This window comes from Platalea leucorodia (assembly GCF_965183815.1).
Source record: "Platalea leucorodia genome assembly, chromosome: 4".
Classification (NCBI taxonomy): domain Eukaryota; kingdom Metazoa; phylum Chordata; class Aves; order Pelecaniformes; family Threskiornithidae; genus Platalea; species Platalea leucorodia.
The window spans coordinates 36,699,472-36,715,741 of record NC_138826.1 but is presented as its reverse complement, the minus strand read 5'-3'; the positions used below and the strand labels follow the sequence as shown (position 1 = coordinate 36,715,741).

At 37.7% G+C, this 16,270-nt stretch overlaps 1 protein-coding gene across 1 annotated transcript in view; it reads left to right on the top strand.

Annotated features, from left to right (window-relative positions):
- Window positions 1-16,270, top strand: part of CTNNA3 (catenin alpha 3) — a gene marked incomplete at both ends in the record, with an annotated part of 542,611 nt that overhangs the window by 15,246 nt on the left and 511,095 nt on the right. The window contains one exon of the mRNA XM_082309238.1: window positions 8,687-8,853. Within this exon, the coding sequence (XP_082165364.1) occupies window positions 8,687-8,853 (167 nt within the window). The remainder of the gene's footprint in view (window positions 1-8,686; window positions 8,854-16,270) is intronic.

The window sequence follows — 16,270 nt, the reverse complement described above, 5'->3', positions numbered from 1 at the left end:
CTGCTGCTGATAGTCATGTTCATAATAATGTGTTGGGGAATAAAGGGGCAAATTAGTAGGATAAAAGTGAACGATGGAGATAAGATAAATAGAAGATTTGCTGTATTTAATTCATGTGATGCATTTGTGACTCATCTAATGTCTTCAGAAATGGGGGCATGGGTGTGGTTTTGCTGACTGCAGTTTGGTCTTGACAAACACTGTCAGCAGATGAGAGTTTGGTCTCTCAAATTCAATTGAGTTCTGCTAGTGACATCTGAAAGAAAGTGTTGCTATAATGGGTGGGAGGCACGTTCCCTGGATAAATCTAGTTTCTGCTTCCTTTGACATCTGCGAAGTTTTACTGAAGATTTGTAGTCTTGGAGCTGATCATTTTAATACAGAGGTCCTCTGCATTTTTCTTTGAGTTTCCTCTTGAGAAACGTACTTTTTAAGGCCTGTCTCTAGCCACATCTTGATTCACCTTCTTCTGGAACTCTGCTAAATGAGACACCAGGGAGGCCTGTGGGTGGTGGACGATGTGCATAGTCCTAGGAACTGCCTAGTAACTGAAGAACTGCCACGTTTTCCTGTTGAGCTGGTTTGGTGAAGCTTTGTTAAAGGGCACTCATGTACTTATTTTTATTCTAAAATAGTGTAATAAACCCAAATATAAGTATTTTGAAAAATTCTCACTGCCAGATTTGATGTCTACAGCATTTCAAAAAATTGCTTTCTGACTCATAATGTGCTGTCAATTAATAGTAAAATAATTGACCCCTGTACAAAGAAGCAAGAAGCATTGTTCAACCATGAATGCTTCTGACACTAAACATCAGACTATAATTAATGTCCTGATTCTGATATTTAATCAATTTTAAGACAAAACAGTGATGTAGTTTACATGGGGAAATGATATCTTAGGAATTTGCATTAAATTCTAGCGTTATACTTAGGGTAATGGTATTTTGCTTTTACGTCAAGGTGTGATTGCTTATGGTTTTCAAACAGTTGTACAGGCATAGCTGAAATGTTTGGTATTTATTGCCATTGCTTACTGACTATATATGGTCAGAAAGACAACAGTTGTTGTCTGTGTTGTTTCTATCTATTGCAGGGTCTGTGTTTCATGTGTTTAGCTGTTATCATGCTCAAGTGTGTTCCTAGATAAGCCTTTCATCACACATAACAGTGAATTGAAAGCAAGTTACTTGCTGGAGTTATGTTTTGGGCCTTCAGTTACTCTTTAGAAGGAAATAAAAAAAAAAAAAAATTGATATTCCGAATGTCCATATTTAATGTCTTTTGACATTAAACAGGGGAGGCAAGACTTTGATGGCATGGAAGAAATGACCATTCACTGGCAAGAAATGGGGAGTATACTGTAAGGATATTTACTAAAGGAAGGGGATAGTGATCTCTTGTATTATACTGTGTTCTATTTGTCCCCTCGCAAAAATCTTAAACATGAGCGTAGCTTTCTCATTCTGCATTGAGGTACATGTGTATGCTCTCCATCTAAGACTTTCATTCTGGGAGACAGAATTTAGATATCCAAGTGGCTTAAAATAATCTGTGCTGTACACACTGTTCATCAAACCAAGAACAGATCCCTTGTAGAAAAGCTTCTGACATCACCATCACTGGATCAGGTGTCCCTGAGTGGGAAAGGGGGAATGAAGAGATGGGTGTAAGGCACAAAGGGGGTGTGTGGTGGCTCTGATTACACATTAGGAAGAACTGTATGAGATGTGGAAGTGGAACTTCCTGGTAGGCAGCAGTGAAATAATTGCAATGCAACAGAATACAATGGTATCTGAGTGGGGTAAGAGACTGTGTGGCAGGAGAAAAATGTCCTGTAACATCTACAGAAAGCTATTGTGAGAATCTGAGTTATCATGGTGTTGATACGTCCTGCATGTTTCTAATATTCAATCTGCTTTGCCCTGACACTGATAGTGTCACTTCCAGCTGGCTGGCTGAAGCAGAATCCTTTATTTGCTGTAGCAGATGAAGATGGTATTTGTGGGAGCAGAACAGGTGATTATACTAGTGACTGGTGTTGTTTAATCTCTTGTTTTTAGAAAGGGTAGTTGTTTTGTGCTCTGATACGACATTGACTCCCAGCCTTCTCTGGTACTGATTCTACTTGTGTTAGTTCATGTCTGCAGAACCTGAGGTTGCAAATACTAGTGTAAAACAGTTTTTATAAGTTTTCTATTATTGGTATAAACCATTGTTTGTTTTTTTTCTCTCAAGTTTGAGACTAGGACATTGGAAATCCTCTCTTTTTACTGACTCTGGTACCTCCCTCCCTCTCTTAGTCAATGGGCTCCCTTTCACAACTGTGTTTCTCTGGAACTGTAAATCCACCAGCATCTAAGGGTGCAGTTCAGAGGAGTGGGTGACAGGACTTTCTTGGCGACAATATCTCCTTGTGGGAAGACAAAAGAGTGGCATAAAATTCACTGCATTCCATGTGGATTTCACACTGCTGCAGTTAAAAATAAGAAATGAGTCAGACGTAAAAACAAATGGAAGAGAGAGAAATGTGATGCTTGGGTAGGATTTAGTAGGAGAAAGAAAATCTATTCAAAGAAATAACAGAAGAAAGCATAATTCTGATGGTCTTGCCTAAACCAATAAAGAACACTTAGCTGTTGCCTGAGTGTGATCTTCAACACTGTCTCTGAGGGGTGCTCACTGACTGCAGTTAGTGGTATTACTGCAAGTATCTGTATAGACAGATTGCCTGCCATCGGCTAGCAGCCCAGCAGAAGTGTGTACCTTTTGTCAGCTATTTGCCGACAGCAAATTTGCCAGCAGTTGACTTGTTTTTAAAGCAATTTTCATGTAAGTTTTTGGATATTTTTGGTGCTGCATAAAGTGCACGGATCCTCTAACTTTTTTAAAAATTACCTGTGGTTGAACTGTGTTTTTACCTTTCCCTATGCCTGAGCATAGATTTTTGTAAGCACATGCATAAGTAGTGGTCATTTGACAGTAGCAGTCAGTAGCTGATCAGCTAATGGAGGTAACACCATTTACTTTGGGAGTCATCTATCTGTGTGTGCTGAATAGAGTCTTGGAAGTATCTGCCTTCCAATAATTATGTAGTTACAATATATTCTGACTTTGATTCTTTGAATTGCTTCTCACTTGAATGTCCAAAATAATTGGAATAGTATGAATACTCCCATCTTTCTGCTTCCCTATTTGTGCCACTAAAAGGGCACTGTCTTTCATGTTTCATTGTTTGTGACAAATTTAATTATGGAAGAATATCCACTTGATGGGAATTACAATAAAATGGATGAAATTGCATCGAACTGTCATGCTGTCTACTGCATTTTAAGAAAGTTCTAACATCATGTTGTTGTTGGAGCTGTCACTTTCTGCTGCTGCTTGTACTCAGAGCGCCTATCTGCCTAGGCTGCATCACATAGCTCTGTTTTAGGGTCACGACTTTATACTTGTTCATCTGGCCATCCCAGCTTATGTCCAACTCATTTCTAAGGGGTTGGTTATATTTCAGACCCTTCTGGCTTGTCTTTGCTCACACATTCACTCTCAGAATCGCAGAATGGTTGAGGTTGGAAGGGACCTCTGCAGGTCATCTGGTCCAACCTCCTGGCTCAGGCAGGTCCACCAGTCTGCCCAGGACCATGTCCAGTCAGCTTTTGAATATCTGCAAGGATGGAGACTCGACAACCTTCCTGGTCAGCCTGTGCCACTGCTAAGTCACTCTCACAGTGAGAAAAATATTTTCTGTTGTTTAGACGGAACCTCCTGTGTGTTAGTTTATGCCCATTGCCTCTGGGCCGGCTACTGGTCACCACTAAAAAGAGTCTGGCTCCATCTTCTTTGCACCCTCCCTTCAGGTGGTTATAAATACTGATAAGATGCCACTGAGCTTTCTCTTCTCTAGCCTGAACAGTCCCAGCTCTCTCGGCCTTCCCTCATATGAGAGGTGCTCAGGTCCCTTAATCATGTTTGTGGCTCAGGTACCCGGAAGGTATCAGTGTTGAAATGGTACTATTTTCAGATTTTAGGACTATTTGAAGTTTGGAAGTGTCTGAGGTTCTTGAAGCACACCCAAATCCATATGGCCATTCTCATCTGGAAGGCATAATAGCAGAGACCTGGGCAAGTAATCAAATGTGGGACCTATGAACATACAGTTCAACCTTGTGTTTATGGATGGGGAAACATTACATTAGAGGTTTCTGAGGAGCTGCTGTGCTGTCAGAAGATTATGTTTTTGTTCCCAACTTCTATTAAATATTCTTGGAAATAGCACCATCTCCTATCCTCAGCTAAGCTATATCTCACTTCTCTCCTGATCCGTTCAGTTATGAACTCATAGGCTCACCATTCACTCCTGTCTGGGCTTCTCACAACTGAGTACTTTCACTCCTTCCTAACCAACCAGTTCCTTTCTAATCTGTAGCTCTGCTTCCCTGGTTGGTTTTGGTTGGACAATTTTTACAGTGCACAAAGAGACTCTACTAGCAGGATATACAGAACTTAAAAAATAAAAAGTAGTTGGTTAGTGGCCGACACATACAACACACAGCTAAGGCTAATGACTGACTGAGCAAAGTGTTAATGTACTTATTACCCCCAGTGATGCTGGCCAGACAGTTGGCAGTCATCTGGGAGAATGTTGTCCTCTGCTCCTTTGGAACTGTGGCTCAGTTTTGCACAGTTATTTTGCAAGTTCCTGGGTCTTTTTGCCTAAGGTTTATAACTTTTCATGTCATTATTTTTTTTTTCCTCTTAGATTCTTTGACTGCTAATTACTACTATCTCTGCAACTCTGCTTCTGTCTGTGTTTTTACTTATCTTGTGTGGTGTTAGCTCACATACTTTCTTGCACGTTACCAAAAATTTTCCAGCTAAGGTCACACAGTTGTACTATACCAAACTAGGCTGTGGATCACAGAGAGCTGAACCACAGGGCTGAGGATTCCACGTAGTCTTCCTCTGGTTGGTTGATTCTCTCCCTCTCTCCGCCCCCTCTCCAAATTTTCTTCTCAAAGTAGCCAGTTCTTTTTTCTTTTCTTATTGCCTTCCCTTCATTAATTATCTTCTAAGTTTCTCCAGACTTAACTAGTTTTCAACAGAAGTTCTTCTGAACTGCAGTTGATTCTGTGCCGAAGAAGTTTTAAGTTCCCTAAAGGTCACCAAGTTGACTTGCTACTTATCCTTTTATCCTGGGAAGTATGTGAGGTTGACAGACCACATTTATCTTGGGCTACAAACCTATTTGCAATTCTGGCTTAAAGTGCTGGGTTAAAATACGTTAATAGCTGTTTTGGCTTTGCTCGCATGGCACAAGGCACTGCAGAAATAGTAGTGAATCTGGTCTTTTTGCTTTACCTTGTAAGTAAATGTGAATAAATAACAGGTAGTAGAATACTGCATGCTGTTTTCTTCCTCTCCTTATAAACACTTCAGATGTTCTGTATGTCTTAAAAAAAACCCAAAAAAACCCAAAACAAACAAACAAAAAACAACAAAACAAGCCAAAAAACCAAAACAAACCTCCGTCTATAAATAGTGGAACAAGGACAGCCTGTCTTCCTTCAAATTTGCATCTCAACACTTCTGTAGATTCTTTGAAGCTTAGTAGTAGGTGAACTTTTACTGCCAGCCCCAGCCTGCCATCAGTGAAGGCTTTAACTTGGTCTCTTTCCTAATTTCCTGTTTTCATGGAAAAGTAGTTAGCTAACTTTTAATATCTTCCCCTGTGTAAAAATTTTATTGAAGTTGGTCAGAAAGTTCAAAAGTTAGCAGGTGGCCAGTCAAACAGTGATGATGTTAATTTTATTGTCTTGGGAAACAGTGTCTCCCTGATGCTTTAGTCGGTATTTGATAAAATGAATCCTCAGGGACCAAGGTGGACAGCTTTACACTCATACATCTTAATTGAAGAAAAAATTTCCATTGTTTCATGCTTTCTTGTCTTATTAAGACATTGCATATGTCAGCTTCCTGTTTTTGTGCAAATGTTTTTAAGAATCTGACAGCTATAATGGTCTGAATTAATACTACAGTGTACACATTCCAAATACATAAAAAATATGTGATGTTAACTTTTACTTTTACAGCCTGAAAGATAACATGTCAAATTTAAGATATTCAAAACCAGTAATTGGCAGGACAAACAGATGGTAGTTAAATACTATGAAATAAAATGGAGACAGTTTGTCAGGTTATTCATTGACATTGCTTGTTCTCAGAAATTTGGAAAGTTTTCTTTGTATTTGAAGCCATAAGAGAAATGAAAGGGCAAAGATTTTAGTTTTATGGTAGTGTGTATGCACTGTATTTCCCATGTCCTTATTAAGGCACAGTGAATTTCCAGAGTTAGTATCTTAAATTCCTACTAAAACTTCCTAAATTGCTATTAATTTATTAACATTTGTAGCAGTCACCCTCAAAAATACATCTAAAGATATGTATGTGTGTAAGTAGCATTTTCTCTCTCCGTTTACTTCCCCCCCCTCCAGGATTACTGGGCTCAAATCAGTGCTTTGAAACTTCTTCCAGTACTGAAAACAGGACTCATCTGGAGAAGCGTTTCTGTCCATTTTAGATGGGGAAATAAAAAACCTTAAAAATCGGTGGTTCTGATTAATATTTGATTTTTATTTCCCATAGTTTTATTTGTTGTGATGTGCTCAGCTATGGTGCGTTATCTCACCAACTACTAGGGAAAAGTTCTAATTTGCTGTCCTGAGCACGAGAAACTGATATTTTTTTAATTTTCACTGTTTTGTGATGTAGCAGGTGCTAGATCTCAAATTAGTGTGATTTTTATTTATTTATGGAGTTTGCTAAGCATGTCCTTAAGATACGTAATTTGCACAAAGACTTTAACAAATCCAAGAGAAAACCAGAGAGCACTATTCAAGATGGGTGTTCCTGGAAAACTGATGAGTTTCAGCATGTTGGAAGTATTCAGTGTTCTGACAATCAGGCCAGTACTATCTCAGGTGCTGGTATGGGGACTCTGTAGTAATTGGTAGATTTATTTTTGTAGCCTGTGCTCAATATTTTTCTCAAATACAGTTTCTAGTAAGAGCAGCAAAGCTTGTTTTTTCTCTGAAACTTAAGAAGTGAAGTCACATATAGAACCAGTCTGGCAAACCCTGGTGCACTTGAATAGTTCTCACTCAGTTCTGATTTAGGGAGCACATAGAAGTCTATATCTATGTAATTACAGGAAATCTCTTAAGTTTGTATGTATTTCTATGAATATGCATTAATTACTGATTGTATGTATTTTGTGCAAACCTTGTTGCCTATTTTTTGATTTGAGGACTCCAAAGCTTATAAAAACACATATTTGGTTCAGGTAGCAAAACTCTTTGCATGACTTAGCTTTGACTTTACTACCAGATATTCTGAAGTAGACATGCCAGTAGCATGCCTGCATGAGGCCTGTCCAGACTTCTTGCCTTTGAGTGAAGCTATACAGTGCTAAGGGTACTGTGAATTTTATTTCAAAAGGCAATATTCTCTCCTTTTCATCAGAATTTGTAGAACAAAATTAAACAAAAATTACATGTTCCTGCACTCTCTCTTTCTATGTAGAAAACCTCCGTGATACAAATGACTGCTTGGAGAAATGTACCCCATTCTTATATCGAGACTTGGGTAATTTAGATATAGGAAGAAAGACTATTGCATAATAAAGGATTTAACTCTGCAGCAACATCAAATTTTTTTCTTTACTGTTGCATCCAAAATCCAGGACATGCGTAAGGCAGTTGTCAACAAAGGGCTGGCCCCATGAATATGTAGTCTTTTAATAGCTGCATTTACTAATGATGTTTCCTAATTTTAGCACAGCCGAAACTATTCATTTTTGTGACTTTTGATCCATCTTTGGTTTCCAAGCTGATACAGAGAGTTTAATTGGTCAAATGTTTATTTTAGCAGTTTGTGCTTGTGTGACAAGAGTTTTCCAGTGCTATTCTGTGTAGAGTGAGTTCTGTCAAGGTTGTGCCATCACTAGCAAAGCTCCTCAGGTGATAGCAGACTTTTAAATGCTTTTAGAAATTAATTCAATGGCATTCTTTTTCTCAGAGTAAGTCTAGGTGACAGACTGCTGAAAGTAAACTTAGGTGTTTGTCATCATTGTTCTTATTGTTAAATTTCATTTGCAAAACTTGATGTTTGAGAGCAGTATATTATTGTCTACTGGCACAGTTACTAGCTCCATTGCATAGATTTCACCTATTTTATGTCAGAGTCAGATGTTTGAGTGTATGAGATTTTCATTCCATTAACTTATATTTGTAATGAGAAGAACAATATTTGATTCCCTTCTGTGACCAGGAATTATTTAATAGCAAGGACAGCAAAGTACATAGTAATATAAAAAGCAGTGACTAGAAAAGTTTAACATAGAGCCCCTGGCCTCGTTGTGTACAGCTAAGAGTAATGGTGTGATTGCCAAGGGAATTATTTCAGAGTTAAATGATTCAGAAGAACAGAAAGGGAACATCATTCAAAACGTAGAACATTCTGCACGATCTGTAATAATTGACCTTCATTTCAAGGCATTAGGGCAACAAAGAGATTCCAAATTTATTGGCAATACTTGTGACTTGCCAAATAACTGATTGAGTTTTAACTATTTTTTTTCCTGGGTGTTGCAATATAGCCTAAGGGAATTTATGTCTTCATTTTGCAGGTCAAGCCTTAAAGGTATCAGCAGAGGCATTTACCAGTGATCCCTGCTATCTGCCTAAGAGGCAGGCTGTTGTCCAAGCAGCACGATCTCTGCTTACAGCTGTCACAAGGCTTCTAATTCTGGCGGACATGGTTGATGTGGCATACTTACTGGAACATTTAACTGTGGTGAGTAGAATTTGACTTAACTCAGACTCCCTTTAGCCAGAAAAGTGTCTGCTGATGGTTCTTTCTGCCCTGCAAATTCTTTTTGCACTTGAAAATTGCAGATCTCATGCACATAACACCTTGGCAATTGGTAAAAGTGTAGATTCTAGATGAGATTTGTAGAACGTACCAAAAAAAAAAAAAAAAAAACAACCAAACTCGTCTACTTCTAACTCGATGTATTTGATCTGGGGAAGCAGATGGTTATCTGTACAGTTATATTTTAACTTCCTTTTATTTCTTATTTCCTATTTTATTACTTGAATTGTTGTATAGCTTTTTATGCATGAAACTTTCTTGATATTTGTGGCGATAGTAGGGAATAATTTATTTGTTGAGAATGTTAAAGGTGGAATTTTACGTGAATATTTATGGAGGGAAAGAACTGAGTATGTAAGAGTCTATCTCTGTATTCAAGTTGGTTTGTGAGAGAGACCAGCTAAAAGGAGAGGGAGGAGATGTGTGAGAGGCCTCTGGCGACTCCTCAGCTCCAGCTATATATTCTACACTGCAGACAGAAGACTAGAAAGTCCTAATGTTTGCAAAGCTTTAAAAATTGTGCAGAGAAAATATTCTCTAAAAGCCACTTAATTTTTTCCCTCAAGGGAATGATATGTTTCAGAAGTGCATATCATCGGAGTGCTATGTTTTGGGTCATCTTTTTTCCCCCTCGGCTCTCTTTATACAGAAGGGGTGGTCTCATTCTTCTCTTCCCACATAAAACTTACCAGTGGTTGGGCCACTATTGCTGAATTAGGCAAAATGGTCACACTTCTGTTGTTCAACATCAAAATACTTTCTTTTCTGCATAAACTTGACTCCCTTTAATGTCAGCCATAGTGTCCCATGTGAGCAGGCTTCCTTTCTGTTTTGAACAGTCTGATTTTAATCTTCCCAGCATCACGTGTCTGACCACAAAAATGTGTTTACTGAGTTTTTTGTCTGGGTACTTAACTCCATTCAATCTGGTGTGTGTCTTCACTGGGAAGAGCAAGGAATTGTTCTATTTTTGTTTCCTTTTTTTTTTTTCCTAATATCTTCAGTAATGTGTGACAGACTGATAAAAATTCAAAGTTCTATTGACTTCTTAATGTTTCAGGGCATAGGTGAATAGTCAGTACCACCTCTAATGCCTCATTGCACAGGAGTCACTGACTTAAAGGGGACCATTGTGAAGCAAGTTCAGTTTGGTGAGGACGGGGGGAATGAAAATGTAGCTCCCAATCAGAGTAGGAACAGTATTTCATAATAAAACAATGTTGTGTGGGTTTCAGTGCTGTGTTTGAAACATCCAACATTGACAATTGTTGGAGATGCAGTATAGGCTAAATGAATGCTGACTTGCAGAAGCTTCTATGTTGTTATATATGTATGAAATTTGTTAGCTGTGAGAGGGGTGGCCTATGTCTCTTGTACTGTTTGTGGAAAATTTTCTTAAATTATGTTTTTCATTGGTAGCCTGTTAAATTTTTACATACGTATTTTCATAATCCTAGGTGCACCCTTCTAAAATGTTTTCAATATGTTTTACATGAGAGAACTAAAATTGGGTAGTTTGCTTTCCTCGAGTTTCATTATTTCTTAACAACTGTATAATTCACTTCATGATTTCCATTTGAAAATGAAAACAAACAATAATTGAAAATCATAAAAGAATGCAAAGAATCATTCAGGAAAAACTCCAACACTGCAAAGAGTACAATTAAGTTTTCTTCTTCTTCCATAGTTTAATTTAGTTCTCTTAGTAGGAGTGAGAACTGAATTCTTCAATTAACTCTTAGATTAAATTATTGTGGCATAACACTCTCCAAAATGCCTATGTAAAAAGACTCATCCTAGTCCTCAGAGGAAGGTGGTACATTTTCCATATTTATTTAGTCTCTGCCCTGGCTGTTGAACTTGCCAACAGTGGTATTAGCTGTAACGATGTCTTTCTATGTTGACATCTAATTAGGAAATCGACTTAGAAGATAGAGTAATTTCAGCATATGCTACTGAACAACCTTCAAATTAGAACAACTTTTGGTCACGACTAACTGAGCCAGATTTAAATGCAATTAAATATTTTAATGAGTCTCCTTAACTTTTATATAATTTAAAACTCTCTTAGGCATTCAGTTTTTCTTTAATGTGGACTTGCTCCAACAAAAAGACATTGTATTCACACAGGGGCTGCAGCATAGAAAGTAGACCTTGTCTTTGCTATATCAGCTTTAATACTCTCAATGTTTGCATGCTCATATGACTTGAAACAACTCTCTTTAAAAGTCATTAGCAGTTTTTCTTTGAACTTGTTCTAAAATTTTAATACTCCTACTGTTTTATCCTCTTCACAAAAACATGGATGTTACAGCTGTTATGAATCATTTAAGAGAGGAGAAATTTCATTGCCCTTTATTTCCATAACTCTGAGCTCTATAATTGTCATAGAACAAAATTAAGAAATTGAAAGAACTGAGCCAAAATTAGTTTTAAAAATGGAAAAAAACCCCGGAAGTAATAGCAGAATAAATGAAATGAAAATTCTAACCAAGGAAGTTTTCTTTGTTTGTATGTATAAAATGAAAGAAAGTCGTCCAGCATCATCAAAGAACTCCGTAGAGTATTAATCAGATCTTATTCAATATGAAAGTATTTCATGGGAAGTATCTATTTATGTATCTAAAGAGCGCTGAAAGTTTTTAGTCTTGCTCACTCAGTAAGGCTGGTTAATTCCAATGCTGCCATTCAAAACATTTGAAACCATACTTACTTCTACTGACAGAATGCAGTCTGGATCATTAAACTTTAATTTCCTCTGTCATCTGTGCATAAAAATAGAAAGGAAACAATGACGATGTGACTAGCTGTCACATAAAGCCTCGTCTAGTGTTACCTGTCACATCTGCCATTCTAAGTATACCTAGGGAAAAAGATGAACCTCAGCTACCTCCTTCCAGTTTATGTAGTCTGTAAGAGTATTGTTTTCTGTACATTTTACCTAGACTTTGGACTGTTTTTGACTTCTGTGTAATAAAATCTTTATATAAAACAGAGTATAATGATGAAAATACAGAATATTTTTGTCACAAAAATACTGAAATGCAACTTTTAAACTAGAAATAACAGGTCAGTCTATTTGGAAGAATTTGATAAGCCTGGCAGGAATTTCACTCCAAATATCCAAAACCACCTTTGTGAACATGAGATTAGCTTTTTTGAAATTCCACTAATAAAGTGGAGAGAATTTTGGTTGTTTTATGGATTCTATAGAATCTTCACCCAGTAAAGTGTGTATCAAATAATGCATATTAGAAGCCAGTACAGATTCTCAGTGAGTGATCATATTCTGGCACACATATTCTAGCCATTTGTGGAATTTACCTCCTTATAAGAGTATGATGGTGCGGTGCAAACAGCAAGCTCGTTTTAGAGTTGACTGAGAAAATAAAGTACATCACACTGACAAGAAAGGTTTTGCTTCTTTAAACAACTTAAATTTTTTTAAACAGGGAAGAGTCTAAATAAATAGCTGTCCACATCTGAGTTTCCATACATATTTTAGAGTTTCAAGTCTCTAATCAAAAAACTGTGTTGTGAAAAATGTAGTCAGATGAAGGGCTTATATCATGTATTGCACTCTTTGATTCAGAGTTGTATTACCAGCCTCATTCATTATGGTTAGTAATGCTCGGTATTATTTAATTAAGTGAATTAACAGACTAATGGAATTGCTTGAATTTATTGATCAGAGGAGAACAGCAAGAAGGTAACAAGTTCTGAGAATTTAATTCAAAGCGCATTGGCAGTCTGTCTTTCTCTAATCTATTTCAGATCATGCTGAGCCAACATGTTTTATCTGCCTTTTTTCCCTTCTTGTCATGCTTGTAGATTTACTGTTTAAGTCTTCATATTTTTCATGAACGCCTCAGACAGCGTGATCTTTATAAAATGCTTGCTTAGAGTTATTTAAAACGCTTGCCATGAAAAAAAAAATGAGAATGGCTACAGATAAGAAGCAACTTGTGAACTTGGGCCCTGTAGGCATAGTGCTGTCTGTTCCTCCCTTCCCTGCAGAGTATTCATCAGCATTAAAAATGTTTTGAGCAGGAGAAACACAGTACGGTTACCTAAAAGAAGAGAGGTAAGTCATCTCAGGCTTACCTATGCTTCAGATTTTAGGCATTTGGTTCGACTCGCATAACTCTGCTCAAACTAGAATTTGACTTGCTCCCTGCATTACCTTCTGACTGTTTTGATATTGTGGCATCATGCAGTAAAACATCAAAAAACTGAAAAAGGGCAAAAAAGAACGTAGGCTACCCTGGGGGTACAGGGCCAGGTTGTGAAACTGAAAATGATCAGAATCTTCCCACCTTCCTTTTGGTGGGCATGGGTCACCCCCATGGCAAGAGAAATCTCTGAAGATAAGGGGTGTTAAGAAGATGACAGGCATCTTTGGGAGAGGATTTGGCTTCTCCTTTGGTTCATACTCATATTTATTTTCTCATCAACCAGCAGAAATGGATTCTTGCTACCAATCTGAGGTCAGTATATGCCACGTAGGATGCAGTTGTTTGTAATCAGGGTTACAGTGTTTATCATTGCACTTCGCAAATTCTGTGGCAGTCTGTAATGTGCAATAAATGACAGAGAAAAAGCAGGTCCTGAAGAATTACTTTTAAGAGTTGGGCTTTTCAAAGTGAACATCTTTTTGAGTGCAACAGGAACCTGGATCCACTTCTGTTCTTGGTATAGTGGCCTCTTGACTGCTGCTTTGTACTCCCTAATGACTCGTGGCTTTACAACCCTTAAGGCATCCCTTGAAACAGCCATATTCTTAAGGACTCTCTTCTCACAAACCGTTGCTAAGGAACGGACTCCCCAGTCACTGCAGTTCTGTTTATGTAATATCTGGTTTTGGTCTTAGCATGGGGAATTTTTGGTCTTAGCATGGGAATTTGGTCCTAGCATGGAAAAAAAGAGCATTTATCCTTTTCTTGCCAGTCAGAAATATGGCTTTGAAGGGACCCTAATTGGCCAGCTTCCGGTACTACTGTTCCAAAATATCTTTGAAGTGAGCAAGCCTGAAGGCTCCTGAACCTGTTTTACCAGAGCACAAGAAAACCAAAGGGGGTGTAGTGGCTGTATTTCTAAGAGAAAAACACAATTGCTGCGTTAAAAACACACTTAAATGAAAAGGTTTGAAAAGAAATCCAATCCTTGCTTCTTTGCAGTATAGAACCTTCCCTTCAGTCTTATTTCTAGTTCAGTACCTCTCAGCGATTTGTGTCTGCAATAGACTCTTCAGTGTCATCTTTATGTGTATTGAAAACTTTTCTTTGCTGTCGTGTCTAAGACTTAGGTGTGGGTCAGCTCCCTCAGGAATTTCTACTTCTCGGGAATTTCCTAGTTTTGCTTCTGCTGCAGGCACCCTGACTACCGTCTTTCACTGTTTTCTGTCCTACCTAGAAGGGTCTCCACGAGCAAAGCATGCTTGGTAGATTTGAGAGAGGATCATTTCCATTTCTTCCAGAGTGTCTGCGTGATTTAGAGTACAGTAGGAGCAGACCCTCAGCCTTAGTGGTGGCAGGGCAGATAAATACACAGCCTTCCTCCCTACTGCTCAGCCACTGCCTTTTTAATAGAGTCACGGCTCACAATAGCAAATCAAAATTATGCCCATTTACCACACTGTAGCAAAAAACCCCAACCCAAACAAAAACAAAAAACAACAAAAAAGCCAACACCCTGCCAAAACAAAACAAAACAACAGGGAGAGAAAGCAACAGGAGGGAATAGGTTGCCCTCTTAAAACTCCTGCCTAGGAGGGAGGGAGTTTTGACATCTCTTGAAAACTGTGCATGTAGGGGTGGGTAGACAGACCGGGGAAGGGAGGATATAAACCTTTTTTTATTATGAATTAAGAAAAAGAGTTAAGGAAATGATTCCTAAAGCTGGGAAAAGCTGCCTTAGACAACAGTGGTATCTGTTTGTATCCCTGAGATGATGAGAGAGAATATAAGCAGCAACCTGTCAGTTACACAAACCAGGAGAAAATAGTGATGAAAGCAAATTTATCTGGACTTACTTGGTCCTAAGCTTTATGCAAACTGTTTGCACAACCCCGTTATAAGGGGAGGGGGAGTGAAAGAAGTGAGGCTTATTTTGAATGGATAAGGCTTTCTTTAAGTAAGATGGAATTTTTCTGGTTTGGTTTAACATACATAGTATGAAACATATTTATATACTAATATCTGTAAAAATAAATAATTGTAAAGTTGTGAGATAATTTCAAAATGGAATAAGTTGTAAGCATAAAGGTTGGGGAGATCTGTGATACAAAGGTGGTTTGTAGCATAGGTTAACATGAAATGCATGAAGTTTCCAGAAGTACAACTGAGTTTGAGAAATCTGTATTATGTCTGGTGATGAAGTTTGAAAAATATTTTGGGCAAGTTGGAAGGTGGGATGTTAGAAAAGCAGACACCTATTTTAAATTATTATTTGGACTATGTAAATGCCTGCATGCTCCAGTCAGTGACTAGGTCTCCATTGCAGTAGACTCTCTTTGAACCTATCAGGAAAAAAAGCGCATTGCTAAATTGTTTCCTTCTGAGTACTTATTACTGTGTTTTGCTTCTACTGCAACACTTACTTAACACTGAAGTGCAGTGTGCAGTGCTTGTAAGAGAATAAGATGGAAGTGATGCTGTGGAATTTCCGTCTATGAGTGCTAATCTTGGAAGGCAAATTCTAGGTTGGTAAAATAACCTTGGAAAATCAGTTTCTCTTGGCAGATTATTGTAGTATTGTAATGAAGTCAGTGTAATGTAGAGTGGCTTGTCTGGTCAACAATTATTTGTATCTCAAGCATGCACAGATCATTCTGATCTAGAGAAATTTATTTTATAACTCACTCTTGCTTTGGGAAGCAAAAATGAGGAAATGCATGCAAAACAAACAGTATCTGCTTTATCATTAAAATGCATGTCTTCAGACCTTCTTAAAATGAGAGCAAAATCATCTGATATTTTCTGAATGGAAAAAGCTGTGTGACTTACTCTGCATAAACCTCTCCAAAGAGGCACATTGCCCATTCCATTACACCAAAATACTGGGAGAGCAACTATTTTCTCATAAGTATATGTGTTCAGTAATTGGAATTTAAGAGAAGTTTTGAATGGGTTTTTTTCAACCATATCTCCTGGTGATTTAAAATAGTAAATTTGGTATAATTTAGTCTTTTAAAGAAGCAGTATGTTATTAAAACAGGAAGGTATTTTTTAATGAATGACTTCCTTATGTCAGAATGGAAATAGAATTTGCTTCTCGTCCTTAATTCAACTCCTATTAATCCATGAAAATAAAGAGAAATAGTTCACAAATGGATAAAATA